At 44.0% G+C, this 18767-nt stretch overlaps 1 protein-coding gene across 6 annotated transcripts in view; it reads right to left on the minus strand.

Moving 5' to 3' along the window:
* The window catches only part of OSBPL2 (oxysterol binding protein like 2), a 36436-nt gene that overhangs the window by 12328 nt on the left and 5341 nt on the right, over nucleotides 1-18767 (minus strand). For 3 of the 6 annotated variants that reach the window (XM_080558235.1, XM_080558236.1, XM_080558239.1), the window contains 6 exons: nucleotides 10310-10474; nucleotides 4305-4452; nucleotides 3983-4058; nucleotides 2517-2651; nucleotides 1667-1764; nucleotides 780-962 (listed from right to left, as the gene is read on the minus strand). In XM_080558235.1, coding sequence (XP_080414361.1) covers nucleotides 780-962; nucleotides 1667-1764; nucleotides 2517-2651; nucleotides 3983-4058; nucleotides 4305-4452; nucleotides 10310-10346 — 677 coding nt within the window. In that variant the 5' untranslated portion in view covers nucleotides 10347-10474. The other 3 variants (XM_080558237.1, XM_080558238.1, XM_080558240.1) reach the window with 3 other exon arrangements.

An 18767-nucleotide genomic window follows, 5' to 3' on the forward strand; every position in this document is an offset into this window, starting at 1 on the left:
TTGATGTGGCAGTCAAGTTGCCTCTTTATTGAAACCAAATGTTTAGAAGTTTCATAAGGTATTTCAAAACAACCTCAAAGTCAGGCCTGAGGAAAGCTTTTGGAAAAGCACCTTTAAGCGTTCAATTGCAGAATGCTTGTTCTGTGATAGTACATGCTTGTGACCCGCTTTGGAAAGCTCCAGAGTCTGTGTGCCACCAGGGCACAAACCAGCTTGTGCAAGGTCGCCTTATTTGAGACATGCTCAGGAATAACCTGGAAGGGTACTCATGGTTTTACTTGGAAAATGATCATACACAGGGAATATTAAACAGATAGAAATCCTGACAAGTTCCTTGCATTCACCATCACATAAAGCAGCTACTCCGAAGCAGCAGTTCTTTTCACACAAACATGCACGCAAACAATCAAAACCAACAACGATATTTAAAAGTGAAACGAGTTTGAATAGCCTGGTAATAGAATTTTAGCTCTTTGATTGAATTTTAAGTGCCCTCACAGAACTAGCTTTCAATTGCATTCCATTTTAGGAAATGTTAATTTTCATGGTGGAAAAACTGGGTCAAATTGCAACAGCTACACAAGCATGGCATAATTCCAAAACCAGAGTTCTTAAATTAAGGAGTGAAAAATAACCTGTAAATAATTTTTTACCATCTTTTCAGCAAGAGGTTTTCAGACGCTCATCGACAAAGAGCCAAAAGAAGAATATCACCTACATTTTTATTCAAGTAAGTGTTAAGGATATAAGCATAAAAGGTATTGACTTCTTATACTCACTTTAGAAGTTCCAAAGTAATTGTTCCCCGAGGCTCCGCTTCTATACTCTTTCCCCAGAATTTTAGTTTGGGGTAGATTGATCCATGAAAAATAAAGTCCTTATTGAGGCCTTCAGAATAAAACGCACTAATAGGTGGGTGATGGCTGACTTGCTCAGATATAAACCTAAATCCTAAATCCTCCCTAGCAACAAAAAAAAAAAGAACATTAACCCCTAGATCAACCTCTTTTCTTTCCTTTTTTTATTGTTACAGAATAAAAAAGTAACTTTTTTTTTTAAAAGGATTTTTAGATTACTCTGAAGGTGAGAGTTTCCCTTTTCTAGTTCCATGGCACTTTCACGATTAATAAAATGAAAGCAATTATACACTTAATACTTTTTCCCCTTTAAACACTTCTTTATACAAAGAAACAATTCCCATTCAAACACCTAAGTGGCTTTCTACCCAGAAAGGCTTTTCAAGAATTTTAACTGAAATAACTCTTGAAAACAGTGAAACTGCTTGGGCAGCAGTAGAAGATCTACCTGGAAATTGATTTCTCCACCATATCACTCATTTAAGCACACGGAAAGTCTCCCAGACTAACTCCTCTATCTGACACGATCAGCAAAACATGCTTTAAATTAATGTATAGTCTCTGGTCAGGCGTCTTTGGCAGAAGAACTTAGACCATTTTTTCTCCGAATAATTCAAAGAATATGTAAACACAAAATTATCAGCTTTTATGAAACTTCTTAAATATTTAGAATGAGTTTGGGGAAAACAATTTTAGCTTTAGTCACAAATATATGTTTGTAGATTTTTATTTATTTCCCTGAATAAACACGTAAACTAGTACGAGAGTGTGCTCACACAAATAGCCTCAGCTCCCACTTTAATTATTACCTGGTTAATTCATAGGTTTCTCCTAACAGTGGGTTAAATGGTTTGCCAGTTCTCTCCCACTGAGAAGCTACAGCAGAAACTGCAAAAGCAGCTACAGCCTATAAGCAAATAAGAACACATTGTTATGAGAAACGTATATTATATTAAACTCATAATTTTAATGTATTTGTTGCATATTGCAGGATTTTATTATTCGCACCGAAAGAAAACTCTATATATTGCTTAAGGCCAAAACCTTGGTCAGGCGAGCATCATTTCTAACATGGATGAGGTTTCTTGAATCTTAGCAGATACAAATGAACGTTAGAATCTCTTGCTGGCTGGTAAGTAGGGATATGTACTACACACACAAAAACAGAATACAAGAAGTACATTTCAATTTCACTCATGTAAAACAGAGCTGTAAGCAAGACCAGTATGCCCTAACGCACACAGGCCTGGTATCACAATATTCATTCAGTTCCTTGTTGTGAGGCTAGTACTACAGAATCAGGGATTATACATAACCATAGAATAAAAAACAGTTACTGGAACAACAGAACAACAGCCAGTCTGGAGAAGAAGAATGGTGAAGTTTGTCTCTGTCACAACAATTTTTCGTCCAGTAACTTAAAAATCATGGAGCCACTGAACAAATCAACTTAAAATGATTTAAAGCCAAGATCTCATTTTCACAACAAATAAAGACATAAGAGGAGCCACAGTTAAAGCAGTCCTGAAAAGGTTAGGGCCTTGTTCTTATGACAGCACCAGAGAAAAATGCACTCAAGTGAACGTTTTTTTAGAAAATGAAAGAAGACTGGGAGAGAGCAACTTGTGAACTAAATAGAAGCTGGTAGCTGGTACTTACCTGCATTCTTTCCAAGGGGTCTGCATGACTACAAGCCTTATTAATGAGGTATATATGTTCCATATATTCTGTTATCCGCTGAAGGAAACTCAATGGCTCATTGAACACAATGGGCATTGTAATCTTAGACAATTCCTAGGTAACAAAAGGATACATTAGTTTCTTAGACACAATACTAAGTTATCAACTGATAAGAATTTTGAAAAGTTGTGGATTAGTTTAGTTCATAGAATCATTCGGGTTGGAAAAGACCTTTAAGATCATCTGGTCCAACCTTTAGGCAGCACTAACAAGTGCACCATTACACCATGCTACTGAGTTCTGCATCTACAAACGTCGGCGTAGCATTCTTCAAAAGGCATTCCACAAGGCTGTAGCAGAACTCTAATTGCTATAGCTGAAAGGGGTTAAAAGCACTGCAGAAACTTAGCAGCAACCTGAAAGAATAAAAAACCTTCAAAAACTGATCCAGCTAACCCAGTAAATTCAAGAAAAATGTTACCTTCCGTTCTGTTTTCTACTTAAAACAGAAGAGGTTTAAATTTATGTAGATAGCAGCACTGACGTGTCAACCAGCTCATTAAAGGTATTTAAGTACCCCACGTTCCTTTGAAAATCTCACATACCTATTTGCATAAAATCTAACTATTTTAGATTACTGCAGGAAGCACAAATTCTTTTTTAAAAGGAACAGTTATATAAAGAATACTATTTGAAGCGCTCTAACAAATTTTGGGGGCTTTATTAAATCCACCTGTTCCTTGCGTCAGTATGTTTCTCATTTCACATGTGCATACAAGACAGACACAGAGTTCACACAGAGATTTCAAGCTCCCCAGGTCTTACACCATATCCAAGCAAATCTGGTTCGTTGTTAAAAAAGTTGCACTCATGACTGAGCACTTCAGTCACTTACAGCTTACAACTCAGGGGAAGGGAGAATGCCAGCAGATAGGAATAAAACATTTTCCTCACATTGTCACAGGCAGTAAGGAAAAGTGACTCCAAACTAACTTGATTTGGTCCAAGCAAATCGTTCTAGTAGATGTGTACTCATCCTAACAAAAGGAGTTTTAACAGTGCATTCCTCTCTCTTAGAGGACATAAGGTAAGCTGGCAGAAGGGCTCACTGTTGCATTCACATGGTACTGCACTGGCAGCCCTAGAGAAGATACGAATGTAATTGCTTAATGCTTCCAAAAAGCATCCGTGGCAGCAAGACGTTCAGTGTAGAACACCGAGAACTACATTCTTAATGACTTCAGTCCAGTTCTTACAGGACAGCGTTAGAAATGCCAAACCATATGCTCCAACAGCTAAAGCAAGTAAGGCAATAGAGTTGCAGTTTCTTACAGGAAAAACGCAAAAGGTACCAGGTACATTCTGCAGGCAAGTTTTAAGCAGTACAGCTAATGAGCTTAAATTAGGAGACTTAACATCAGCATATTTCATCTAGGCTAACTTACCAGTCCAATGCATTTTTTTAATATGCTCCACACACTAAAATCACTCCTAGAAAACATTGGGGCAGGTAATGATGTCCTGTAATTGGAAAAAAGAACTGTCACCATAAGCCCCTTAAACAACAAGATATTTTAATGTACAGGGACTCAAGTACTTAAGAAAGAAAGCAAAGCATTAACCCACAGTTGACACAGGAAGCAGGCAGGTGAAATGTGTTCAGTTCCAGAGAATAACCTCTTCCAATGGTGAGAACAGCAATGCCCCAAAAGGTCACGAGCCAGCACATACTCATCTCACATTTATTAGGCAGTACTGTGTGCTTACCTGTGTCTCTTAATTCCATTTTCTTGAATCTCTGTCTCTCCGTTATGCTTTTCAGTCCTATTGCTTTGGTGCGGATCTAGATCGAGCATTTCTGTGACTTTGTGATTTGCTTCTGAAAAGTCTCCCGAAGAATTGTCAGAATCAAAGCCTGTAGAAAACCACAAAGCGGTAATTTCCTTAGGAACATTATTACGCCACAGAGTGCCACTCACATTTTACAACTCTCGCAGCGTAAGTACACTTATACCAGGTTATTTTATTTTAAAAAACATCAGAGTGAAGAACCTTTATTAAGTGACCAAATTTCCAAGAGTATTTAGAGTGAAGTATTGCATAAGGATCAGGGATTCTCAACCATTTTTTCACACTGCCGAATCGTACAAGTTCTTCAGCAGCTCTTGATCAGACTAGCTATACTGTCTCTTCTTCAGAGCTGCAGCATGATTGCAATAATTTTGTTTAGGTATGTAGTTTTCCTTAAAGACTTTAAAAAAAATTACTTCGCCTACTCACACAGATAGCAACCAAGGAGCAATAAAGAGGAAAAAATATCCATTTCACAATCCAGCAGCAAACATCCAGACTACTAGAGCAACAGAAACACGGGATATCTAAACTTCTTTGTTTCCTACACCCAATTCCATCCACTTGGGTTGGCAGCTACTGGAAACAGGCTTATAACACACGAAACCATTGTGCATGATGAGCCCTGCTTTCCTGGAAGTGGCTGAACATCTGCCTGCTGATGGGAAGCAGCAAGTTAACTCCTTGCTTTGTTTGCATGCATGGCTGTTGCTTTACCTAGGTAACTGTCTTTATCTCAACCCGTGAGTTCCCACGCTTTTATCTTTCTGATTTTCTTCACGATCCCACCCAGGGAGGGTGGGCGACCAGCCATGTGCACGCTGAGAAACAAAAAGCTACATTTTTTTTTTAGGGATAAAAACAGTAACATCCAAAACTGGAAAAAGGAAGTACCACTGATATGATCTTATTGGTAAACAGCAGTTATAAAGGGTGATGTAAGGTATTAAACCCTCTCCTACATTTTGATGTCACAAGCGTGTAATTATACAGCAATAACCCCACCTTAAAAGGTCGCAGTACATAATTGGAAAGTATGATAGTTATAGATACTCAGGTTATGAAAATGAAGATTACCCTGAAACACCTGTCTTTAAAAAAAATAAAAAAAACATGCCTCTCTTCAGCCAACCCACAACAAAACAATATTTATCATTTTTAAATGGCATTTCTAACCACACATTAGCTTTTTTGGAACCTGTTATTGTACAAGGAGATGGAAAAGGCAAATACTATAGGCTGCAAGGAAATAACTTTGACTGATGAAGTGGGGGGGAAAACGAGAGCTTTCAGGCACACATGCCCTCAGACAGAAGGCTGATCAAGTGCACACAACATACGGAACTGCATCACATTTAATGGGCATTTCAATTAGTTGAGAGTCTAGTGTTTAACTGTGCTTTCAGTCTTCGCTAACAGCCAGCTTGTCTGCTACAAGCCCAAACAGAAAGTTTTAAAAGCTGTTTCTCGATGAAGCTCTAAATATTACCATTCTGAGAACTACCCAGGTGACATTTTTCACATAGGAAATACTGATTTAAAATAAAAACACTTTACTGAACCGTTCTGTTATAGTTTCAGTAACTTCCAGAAGTCTTTCTCCAGCTGCTATTAAAGCCTTGAACTTGTAAAACCGAGTTTTAGCTTTAGTACAGGCTAGTTTTTGTAGTGAAAGGCCACTAGGAGCGAAGAGAAAAGCGGGGATTTAAAAGAGGGACAGGGAATCACACACAGAAATACAGTTTCAAAACTTAACATAATCAAAAGCCCCAACTTACAGGCGGTAAGGGTCAAACAAAGCTTTTAAAAAATCTTACATTTCCAAAGTCAGATATCTAAGCTGGTTGACAGCATTAATCTACTTCAAGAGCTTAAAGAAAAAGGACTTGCCGGTAACTCTAAGTTTCATGGTCTTCTTCTTCCCCATCCTGCAAATGAAACAGGTCCCCTGAGCCTACGTTACACATCCACCTGGGAGGGCGCGGAGGCACGGCACTGAGTCACTGCGGCAGCCACACATTCAGCAGCTTCCTCACATACTAATTAAGCGCTGTCACTCAAGACGGAAAGAGAATCAAAACAGCACAGTACTGGGAGCCCTCAGACCTGAAAAGGGTATAAAGAGTAGGGAGAAATATGCTGGAAGTGTACGTGGCAAGGAAAAGGGGAGGTAGCTTTTCCCCTGCCAGAAGTTGCCAGGGTTGGGTTTTGGTTTTCAACCCAAGCCTTCGCCACCCGCAGCCGTGTCACGCTGCTTCCAACAGGAGGCAGGCTGGGCTTCCACAAGGCTTGCAGTACTTAAAAACTGTGGCAGAATCTGCTGATTTAATACAAACACTGTGAAAATATATACATTTGGCAGCAGGTACCTCACTTCTTGCTCCCCAAGAGAAAGTGAGAGTTTACAGCGAACAAGAGCCAAGCGGTAGGAAACAGAAGGGCAACACGCTCACAGATGCTCGGGGCCAGATGAACCTCGCAGAATCCTGGATTTCCCTGGAACTGCAGGTCATTTAAAAAAAATAAATGAAATTATTAGCCAAACATTTTGCTGTTCCATTGCAATCCTTCCACAAAATACCTTGGCAAAGAGAGATCTGGCAGAATTAATAAAAGATACAGGTCCGACCCAGCAGAAGCTGATGGCACACAGTCTGTAACAAGTTTATAATGAGATTAATAATCCCCAAGTGACATAGGCCAGAGGCAAGCGATCAAAGCTGTGCGCTCCCTGTCTGGCAGAAGATTTCGAAGAATCTGCATTCCTCCAGGAACGTACCGGTTTGCCTGCTAAAGTCTCAGAGCAGACTGCCTCCTGTATCTGAGAAAAAGCAGACGCCGTGCTGCCAAGAACTAACTGACCTTGCAGGTAACATTTTCAAGATTCCCACAGCAAGTACTCATTGCTGAAGTAAGATGCCACGTGCCCAGCTAATCGGCAACGACAGTCACCTCCGAATGCGAGGAAACTTCACTACGGAAACTCTCTCCATCAGTCACAAACCTGACTCACCACCTCTACAACACGGCCCGTCCTGGACGTTTACGAGTGTGCTCATCACCCAGCCAGGGTCACACCAGCCGCCAGGAGGGTGACTCGCAGCCACGCAGCACAGAAATCCATCCCATGAGTGTGACTTCTCGTTGTGATGGGGACAGCATCAGAAGCAGGAAGCTTCTCAGCCTACGAGATGAAATCCATCACAACAGAAACCAGGTGTCTCCTTAGGAGAGGTTTACATTCTAGAAGTAGTTATCATGAAGGAATAACTAGAAGTTACAAAATAACTAGAAGAGTTGTGGTTTCCTCAAGGAGTCAATTCGTGTTTTAGAGAGCACACTACAAGGGCTGCTGCTAAGACTGCTGCAGATTTCCAAAGCACAACTTCTGATGGAGTTCCGCTGCCCTGCTAAGCCTGGTTTGCTACTTATAGGACAGAAACCACAGAATCCCAATCACTAAAACCAGGGAACCTGCAGGAACACATTGCAAGTCCCACCGGGGAATGCAGGGCCCAGGACTCTGGGGGAGGAAGTGGAGAAGAGCACGGGGTACACACTGTTTTCATCTCCGCATGGAGGTGAGGCACAGCTGGAGAATGTGCTTGTTCCTGGTAGCCACGTCCCAGGCACACACTTAGAGGAAAACAAGTACACGTCTAACGCTGGCTTCTGCCCATCTACTGATCTGACTTAAATGATGGAGAATACTCCTGGAAGGAACAGACTGAGGAGTCTGCCAATGGCATTTCAGTTTTTTTAATCAAAATTCACAACCCCAAATCCTGAAGTTCTCACTGTGGAACTGAAAACCTTACCCTGACTCAGAAAGGACCTCAGTTATGAACTTGATTTCCTGGGTGTACTAGGTCTGAAAGACGCAGAAAGATGTAGTCAGAGCTGTTCTTAGCATCACACTTATGTATGACTTGGACAAGGCATAGCTACAAACGACTAGGTCTGGATTTCATTACGTTTGTGCAAGTAATCCATCAAACTGTCAGTGACTTCTAAAGCACCTAGCCGGAGGAAGAGATTGAACACCTGTCTTTAAAGACAGTATCGAGGGAGGAGGAATCTGCAACAAACTTCTCTGAACTGAGCACTCCTGCTAAACCAAACACCTGTGGGGCACACTCAAGGGCAACATAGACTAGGGAAAAAGTTCAACCTCATTTAGTTCTTGGAGCAGCTGCTGAAGACCAACACCCTCTGTCAGAAGAGGGCTGTGCTGAGAGCACATCAAGACATCTGATTTTCTTTTGCTTTGAAGCTTCTCTCCTCCCATCACGTGTCGCCTAGTAGAAGAACAAGCTCCGGACAGGACAAGGAGCGCTCTCAGAACTGACGGGTTACAGATGCGAGATGACTCGTGAGCGGAGCCAGCAAGGCACAAGAACATCTCATGTACAACAGCTCAGAAGTCATTACCTCCTTCAGCACTTGTAGGGCAAATCAACATTTTGGAGTTGAGGGAGGAGGGAAAAGATGAAAGAAAAGAAAATTCAACTGCTCAAACGCAAACGACTCCAACACCGAGGGCTGTGTGTTTCTGCAGCAGGAAACACAGGAACGCATCAACATCAAAACGGCAAGCCACAGAATCCATGCTTAGATGCTCACTTCTGTTCAGCTTTTCAAATTAAGTAATTTCTAGGTCATTCATGGCTGTGGACCTGAAATCCTGGAATTATAAGATCACCAAAGATGCACTGGAACAGTCCATAGTATTTTCAAGATTTTCACAGCATGCTTCACAGATTTTACAGAGGAATTTGGAGTACTAGCCCCATCACTCCTAGCTAGCATCAACACAATCCAAACATCCTTCTCTTCCCCCTGACATAACTGTGACAAGTCCTGTACAGCCTGCTGTCGGTCACACTGGTGACCCAGCTCCCTCTGTTTGGTCCTTCATAGGCCTCTTCAACCGACCATGTCTAAGTCACAGCATCTTTGAATGGCTCAGGTTGGAAGGGACCTTACAGATCACCCAGTTCCAACCCCCCGCCATCGGCAGAGATGCCACACTCTAGATCAGGTTGCCCAGGGCCTCGTCCAACCTAAGTCCACCTTACCCACTTGGATCTGCCATGCTACTTCCATTCCTTCAGCCTTCCCATTATTCTCTGTTCATTCCCTGGCTTTTACATTCAGCACTCACCACTGCCAGCACTTCTCATTTCACTGCTATCACAGGATTTCTAAGGAGACAGTTAAGTGGGAAAGTTACATTGTTCAGGATCTTTGAAAGGGCTTTTTTTTATTAGAATACTTTAAGCATTTTGTTTCACAACTAAAAATATATAGAGCTCTTACAAATAATCATTTATCCTTATTAGTTCAAAGAAAAGTTCTATCTGATACACTGCTTAAGTGTGATGTGATCACCGTTTGCTTTGCTAGAAGCAACACTGGATTGCAAAGACTTCTGGCTCCCTATCTTGAAAGCCACTTTTACAGCAATCTGTAGAAGTGTAGAAAAACATTTCTATTTCAATGCTTTGGAATAAGTTTTCTATTAAAATAAATAAATTATATAACAGTAAAAATAATCTACAGAAGATGCTTCACCTTTCAAAGGGTCTTAAAAGCATTACTTCTCAAGCTGCTATAAAATTACCCGCATTTTACAGAAAATGAAAGCAAGACTCAGGCACTAAAGGACTGTTGTAATGATAAAATAACAGCCAGCATTGAACTTTAAGGAAAAAAGAAAATTAAATAATTTCCACATCTGAGCCTGAACCTGAATTATAATTCTTCCTCTCTTCTTTTCAGAAGAGGGTACTACAAGTTTCACCAGAAACAATTTTATTTTAACCTGTAATGGTAATATATTACTAACACCTCACCACACACGTAATGCAGCTCATGCCTTCCCCCCACACCTTTTTTTTGGTAGTGTGCCCATCACTCACCCGTAACGGCATCATAGAACTCTTCTTCACTATTCATCCTTCAGTGTGAAATCTCTGTACAGCCAGGCCAGCTTCCTCTAATGCATTGTTGAATCTGATTGAGAGATTAAGTATCTGTACGCTGTTGAAGTCTTCTTTTGCAAATATCCAGCTGCTTTAGATGATCTGTTTGACAAGACAGGGACAAAGAATTAGCAATGTCCACGCTTCTTGTATGCGCACAGACACACTTGAAAAATACTGATTTTCCTATTTCTTCCACAACAAAAGGAAGTGCGCACGCTTGGATTCTTGCATCTGTGGTAAAGAGTCACTTCTGACACCAAAGTCATTCTGAAGATGATCGCTACCTACCACAGGAACAACAGATGTGCTATGCCGTGCTTATTCTCCCTATGTGAATAGATTTTATACTTTATTGTAAAATATACCTTATTTACTGCAAGTCACAGTTCAGGCAAGTACAGCTAGAAGAAGAGAACTGAAGGAAGAAAAGGACAGCTGGCCAAACAAAAATTATTCTCTTCAGCGAGAGGCTAAACCTTACCGCATCCTTAACAAAGAAGGATGGGAACAAGAAAAAAGAACCTTACATCCCCAAATCTCGGTGTTGCATAAAAACGCAGGGCCTCACGCCCATTGTGCAACTGTTATCTAACCACCGTTGCAGAAGTTTTGTCAGGCTGCTGCTACGAACTCCCGAAGGAACAACTGGAGGTTTTCCTCTCGGGAGGGAGAGCGCAAAGAAACTCCCAACTTCTGCTCAGTGAAGTCAAGCACGCTGCAAATAACTTACAGATTTATGAAGCATTCCAGCTCTGCTTTACGGACAGACTAAATTAGATCTATTCCAGATGGTTGGCGATGGTGTAACGCAAGCAGTTTTACTTCACCCACTTTTAGGCAAAGCAGAATAATCAACAAGTTGAGTTTCCTCTCTTCCCAATGCTCAGCAGGTACCAAGGACGAGCCAAGCACACCGCGCTGAGGGGCGGCACGGCTTGCTGTCGGTATCTCCTCCAAAACAACCTCAATATGTCGGTCACAATTTTTTATGATCCTTGACGATCCCACTGCTTTTGTGAGAGTAGCTTTTCCAGTGTAATTATAACTTGCACAATTCCATTCCAATTAAGAGGAACAAAGCCAGAAGTGCACTCTGCTCCTAGCAGAAGAGCTTGCCATGTTTCAAGCCAATTTCTCCTCTCCTCCTCTCTGCAAGAGACCAAACTACACGATTCCCCCTGTACTTCAAGGCTTTTCACCTCGCTGCCCAGAACAAAAGCTGTTTGAATGCCTCACACACAGACAGTCCTCCCCCTTCGGAAGGAGCAGGAACAGCCTATTTCAGACCTCAGCTAAGTTAATGAACGCGGCGCTCGCCTTAAAGCGTCGCGTCTCCCAGTGCCAGGTATCTCAGTTTCTCCTTAGGAACCACCTATTCTGCCCACCACCGTAGGATTTTACATCAATCTCTGCATCATGGTTAGTATCTGAGCTCCCACACAATCTTCAGCAATTTCCTCCCTTTACAAACCCTCATCTCCACGAGGAGGAAACCTTCTGCAGCTGCTTCTCTTGACTGTTGCTACCGTGCTGTTGCAATTGCTCTGAGCCAAACAAGTTTCCTTCCCTTTTCCATGTGCTCCAGTCACAGCCCTCTAAACCTTCTTCAACTTCCTTGCCCACCAGCAACAGGTTTCTGATTTGGTTTTGTCAAACTGCCTCATCCTCCTCGGGAAGGATGCAGCAGCTCAGAAGATGCACACACCACACGGGGATGTGTGCAGACTTCCAGCCAGGGCTACCAGCAAGTGCTCTGCCTGCAGAGGCAACGCAGCAGCGGCTTCGTTTCAAGAAGATCCAAGCTTTTCATGCTGCTGACAGAGGCAGAGAAAGGGAGAAACTGAATTAATACCTGGTTCCAAAGCAGCAGCTGGCCCAGCTTTCTGGGCGAACTGAACAGGATGCCATGCTCCTGCTCAAAACAGCAGCAGAATTAATTACGATCTTTAAATGCCTACTTCTGTTGATGAAATGTGCATCCACAACTCCCTGTCAACAAAGAGAGGAGGCCGTACCGTAACACGGCCAGCGGACCCGCTGCCGCCTCACCTCGCCCAGCAGCAGCCCGTCCCGACTGTAAGAGCAGCTTGCTCATAGCGAAGCCGCCAGCAGTTTCTCCCAGCTTTACAGCCACGCCAGCAAGGTACCTCCAAGTCTCTCTTCCAGGTCTCCATCTCTATCACGTCTTCGTGGGAAATCTGTCCTTGAGGATGCAGTTATATAAACCTTTCAGCTGGGGACGGGGGGAGAAGAGGGAATCCTAGGAAACTTGCTTTCAGCTGCCCACAAGTATCGCATCCTGCCAGCACAGCAGCAGCCAGCAGCGCCAGAAAGCTTGCCCGGCACAACATACAGCACAACGATTCCCTTACTTCCTCCATGCTTTCCCATCTCCAAACACAAGAGAAGTGCAGTGAAAGACCTGAGAGAACGACAAGGAGGAGCGATGCCACGTTATCCTTGTGGTACAGACCTCACGACTCACCCTACAAGGATTGTTACTGAGCACGAAAGTTTGTCATATCCCTGGAAGTTACAAACAAGCAGTGATCTACTACCTAAAAAACAAAATATTCATGGATGTCACTTTAAATAATAGCCACAAATTCTTTTAAAGCGTTAGGAGCATTTTAAAAAGGATAAAGTGATGTGTTTTGCATCGGAGTTGCACTAGGAATAACTTAACGCTCCTATCACTGCTTTTAAATTCGGTTCTTTTATTTAGCAGAGATTACCATGAATTTGCATGCATCTGAACACACAATGATATCAGCATTTGGCTTTCATAAGCCAAAAAGCTAGGATTAAGTCCCTTTCTCTTTCTAAAAGGAACAGCAAAAAGTTACTTTCGAGCAGGCTGAAATGCCAGAAGACAAAAACATCCTGTTTGCTTCAGGTTCAGCGCTTGTAATCTGTATTTCCTCCTCCGTGCCCATCACGTTCTGAAAAGATTTCACTTCCACACTAGCAACTGTAGCTAACAGCTTTTCTCAAAGCCGCCACAGCGCCCTTCGAGGAAGGGTGCACAACCCCCACGGCAGACAGACCTCAGGAGCTCAGGACTAATTCCCAGCCCAGGAAGCCTTTTACGAAGCACAAGCACCGTGTTCTGCTCACACCTCGTCCTGCAGCGCGGACGAAACACAAAGCACACGCCGACGTTTCCTCCGCATTCCCAATGATCGCTGCGTGGGGACATAAAAACAAAACGGTTTTCCACACAGGGCTCCCTTCCCACTCGCTCATTGGAAATTAAGGATGCAGAGAGAGCCATCCCAGCCATACGTGCCTGCTGGCTGCAGGTGGGAATCAGCTCGCTGGGTTTCTCTGCGACTGCCAGTGCCAAAAGGCTGTGCCCGAGCAGGAGGCCCCGACACCCAGAAGGGTGCTCTGGGCTGGGGATCGCGCTCCGGCTGTCTTGCCGCGTTCACGCCTAAAGACAGGCCGCATATAAATCACTTTATAAATAACAGGAAAAAGCTGCGAGTAAAGGCATCTTAGCAGGACTGGAAATTGGAGATTTAATGATGACAGCACACTCCTGACCGCAAGCAGCACAGGTTTCGTGGCTTACAAGATAAATGACAAAGCTCATCTATTTTCTCCTATTTAAGGCTACAGATTGGTAAACGCTAATTTGATTTATTACGGGTCGTGTGTGCATGCATATAAAGTGCCACATTTACTTTTATTTTTCTAATAGATTGATTTCCCTACAGGAGAGACGCTATTTTGAAGGTCAAACTGGAAGAGACTACAGATAAACTAAAAGAAGAGATTAAGAAAGCCTAACACCCATCACAACAACTTCATCGGTAGTTGAAGCTCGGTAAATCTGTACTGCAGACTGTATCAGCCTATATTTTGCTCTGAGAAATTCACTATACGAGGTTATTAAGAATATTCAGAAGACAATTTTACTCCAAATTATATATAAAGTGGGTGCAAAGCAATTAAGAGAAAACAACAAAGTTTAACATAATCTACTCGAGCGAGCCTTGAACAAGCAGTTTGGGCAGAAGCTGGTTTTCCTGGTCCTTTTGCTTATTTGTATGCCAATGACTACAATATGCAAAACCAGCCCAGCAAGAGTTAAGCTACGCATTGCATGTGAAGCCCAAAACTTGTAACATCTTCTGCTTATCTTCAAATCAAAGGACTACCACTTCGGGTCCCCTGACATAAGCTTTGCGCCTTAATGATGTTGTAAAGCCATCCACAAACAGGTTCAACAAGACACAACGCTCTCTGATAGCACAATTTGAAATGTGAATGCCAGTGCCGAAATAAGAATTCCTTGTTGGTCCCAGGCAAGTAACCCTGAAAGGTAAGGGGCTGCCACACGAGTACCTACCAGTCACACGGGCACAAGCTCTGGTTTGCACCTTCATTACTCAAAGGTTTCATCAGCGCTGCAAAACTAGTCATCAAAACCAAGTCACTTCATTAAACTCCTTTAAACTCTCACAATTTATTAGGGAAGCTTTGCACATTCCTGTTTGCCCGATGACCGGGGCCAGTCCTTTTCATTAAGGATGTGAGGATGCTCTGCAGGGGCACGGCAGCGCTCCCTTTGGGATCCGCGTGCAACAAGCACTGTTCGAAAGCCCCGAGGGATACACGCGAGTAAGAGGCACATGCAGAGGGCGGCCAAAATAAAAGCTAACACTCACCCAGTTTTTAACAGGTAGTTAAAAAAAAACCAAACAACACAAAACTCCTTCAAGTGCTACTGGAAGCAAGCTACAGGAAGATGTGGAAAATGCTCATCACCTACGACGCGGCACAAGGAGCGCGCCCTAAGAGCCAACAGATGAACTGAGCAGACCAGGAGCAGGGCCCTGCTCTCTTCTGCAGAAAAGCATCATTAAAGACAGCGAGCTGCCTAGCGGCCTGTTTTCCTTTTTCTCAGGGAGGGAAATACGAATGAAGGTGCAGCAGAGATGGAGAAGCACACAGCTGCATTAAATGCTGCAGAGACGCGAGCCGATTCCCGCGCAGCCCGTCCCACACCTCGCAACCCCTACACAGAGGAGGGAGTTCTCAGGATCGCTCGCTGCTTTCCGGAAGCGCATCCATCGCGGACAACTGGAACCGACGGCTGTCCCCAGACACACGTGGCACACCGACAGTCACTGCAGGCACTGCGGCACACCCCAGAGGGTTGCTCTCAGGGAAAGCGTGCTTCTCTCCAGGCGAGAACTCTCACGTGCGTTTACTATAAAAACCAGGAAAGCAAGACACAAGACTTTGCAAGTCACCTTAGAAAGCACCTCATGTGCCCAGCACGCTCGGTGACACACATCCAAGTGCCAGCAGGAGAGCGGATGCAGGCGCTTGTTTCTGAGACCGGTCCATTCCCTGGAACCAAGGGTGTGGGGATGCCGAGGGCTGCTCTCGGCACCTGCATGCTCCAACACCAGGAGCTGGCTGAGGCTGCAAACGTTACCTGCAAAGGCTGTCTAGAGCAGCGTCTCACTTGCTTACAGCACTACCAAGTGCTGCAAGTCGAAGTTTCCTATGCCTTTTACCTAGCCAGGTTTGGTAATTCCTAAAGTTTGTCACTACGCATGCTTGCTCCTTCTCAAATTCCATTCCTCAACAGAAAAACAAAGGAAAGAACAGACCAAAAAAACAAACCAAACAAAATTTTCTGTCTGTCTTGCTAAGATTCTGGATCCTGACCACTTGTACACCACTTTAAAAAGAAACACCACCAAGACTTGCCCAAAAATAAACCCCTAAGAGCCAAACGTGCAATTACCATGCTTTAGTTGCTCTAACATAACTAGTTACTCCATACTAACTTGTTCTTCTACACTAATCACCAACAAAGACCCAGCTGGTTAACCAGAAGCTGTCACTCCTCCTCGAAGCAGCGTTTCCACGCTGCAGGAAGGGGAGCTTTCACAGCTGGAGCAGCTCGTTGCCCTGGAATGCAGCTCAGCAGGAGCCGCTTCGAGGTCCAGCTGACGACTACACCTGCGCTGTTTCAGTCCTCCGGACCTGAAGCTGAAGTCCTACCCCATCCTGGGAAGCAAACATTGTACTGACACCGTTCTGCCACCTTCACAAAGCCCGGGTTTTCACTCTTAAAGTGCACGTTCTGCCCTGTGAGAAATACATAAAGCACACGGACATGTTCGTCGTACGGCCAGTGACTACAGACACGGCATCTATTCGTCAGATCGAGGAGCACCGGAGTAAAACCACACACGGGAACAGCAAGCAGTTACGCACATCAACAGGCGCTCGCCAGCATAAGCAGGTAGGGTGTTAGAAGTTCAATCCACTGGAATTAAAGCGCCACCAGAGAATTAACGAACCGGCACATTCATTAGGTTTTTCACATGCCTGGCAAGGCTTTGCTGGAGGTGCACTTCCAGAGCGAATTTTAAAACACGTTCAGTTTGTTCACCTGAAAGTAAAATACTTGCAAGCAAGAAAAAAAAACGTTATAAGAGAAAAAAGGAAAATCAAGTGAGGTTTTCATCACACGAAGAAAGAGAATTTTCTCTCAAGTCTCATATGGTAAAAATGCTGCCCAAATATTGCCAGAGGGGAGGCAGAGAAGGGGCAAATCCCACGAGCTCTGAAAGCACACTCAGTTTTCGGATTTTTGCTTTTCTTTAATGGGTCAAAAGGGCACAGGCTCAGTTCAATAGAAATAGCTTCGTCAGAATTTAAAATTAGCTTGGTACAAAGGAAAAATAACTCCATGACCTGCTTAATCCACCCAACAGCATGTGTTAATAAAAAATAACGTTTCCATTCGTTTGATATCCTGCATTCAGGATACAACTTCTGTCCAGAAACTCTCTCCAGAAGAGCCAGGGGAAGATCGAGTATTTCCTTCACGTTGACACTTAAAACAAAAACACAGAAACCACCAGACAGCAGTCCTAAAACACGACTGGTGAATAAGAGCCAACCCCACCTTTTCTCAAGTTGCCAGCTGAAATAAAACATAGCTGTAGTACTTCAAGGGACAGAAATAAACAGCTTGAACTAGAAGATAAATATTAATGTGGTTTTGCTTCTTCTGTATCTCCTGAAAGCATCAGACTGCAGCGTTTCATCTCTGAATGAAAGCTTCAGCAAGGATGAATCTTAATTGACTCATGAAATTAGGTTACCGACAACAGTGGATCTAAAACATCTATAAAAATTTGCCAAGAAGTCATTTTAATTGGCAATTTAGATGCCTGCTGTAATTATGCACTTGAAATCTCTTCAAGCAGCGAACAGCTCCACAGATGGCAGAATCCAGAAGAGGATTTTATTTACCACGTCGGAATTGTTTCTTACTCCAAAGTTCGAACATAAAAGCACCTTCCACCAAGATGTCTTGGCACGACGCAGCTCACCCGGCGTTTCCAGCACGAGAAGGCAACTTACTTCTCAAAGTCTGTCAAACGGAGAGCACAGAGGGTTAGGGAAGAGATCGGCCGCAGGCCTGGCCCCCTGCCACTCCTCCAGGTCTTTGAAGACTGCAGCTCTCCCTGCTACAAGCCCTAATGAGGCTGGCAGGTAATAAATGCCCCGAGGACCGGGGAGCACCTGTGCTGGGTCTGCCTGGCACGGAGTTAATTTCCTTCGCAGCAGCCTTGTTTCGGATTTGTGAGCGAAACCTCCAGAGCAGAGGCCGGTCGGGAAGGGTCGGGGCCGGCTGCCCCACGCTGCCCGCGGAGCTGCCCCATCCGTACGCCGCACTGCTGGGCTCCGGCCAGCTGGGGGGGGAGCTGTTGGTTTTGCACCACCTGGCTTTGTTTTATTTTATTTCTGGTTTTTCCTCCGTCGCTTATAATGCTGGTGGGTGGGCGGCTGCGTGGGGGCGAGCTGCCTGCCCGCTGACCCCCAGCACAGCCACGGCTGGCAGCTTACCTGGACCTGTTCCTGCAGCCACGGTGGCAACGAAGCAAACATCCAAAAATTCAGCGTTGGAGGCGTGTGCCGAGCAGGTTCATGGCAGAGAGAATCGCGTTTTGTTCTCCCAGGTCTATAGATTTCTGGTAACAGTTCACGAGGATCAGAGCCAACTGAAATGCCAGCGCTCTGCTCTGCGGCTGAGGTACGGCTGCAAAATTTGCTTCGTTCTGCATCAGAACGAGCAAGAAAAACTGCCCCGCACACGGAGCGCAGCCCTGCTGTCAGCAGCATTACTTATTGAACGTAAACATTTCTCTGGACAGAGAAGGCCCTAGCAGAAGGGTGACCCTGCATTAGGAACCGACGGCTATCCCCAGGTTCACTCCAGCCAAAACTTCTGTTCTGTGGCCAAGGAGAGCGGCCTGCAGAACTTGTACCAAACCTAACGACACAAACACACCAAGGAAACGCGATTTCAGATGAGTACTTTCTCATGCAAAACACTTCACTGAAATTCCCGCAG

This window comes from Anser brachyrhynchus (genome assembly GCF_964034855.1).
Source record: "Anser brachyrhynchus genome assembly, chromosome: 16".
NCBI lineage: Eukaryota > Metazoa > Chordata > Aves > Anseriformes > Anatidae > Anser > Anser brachyrhynchus.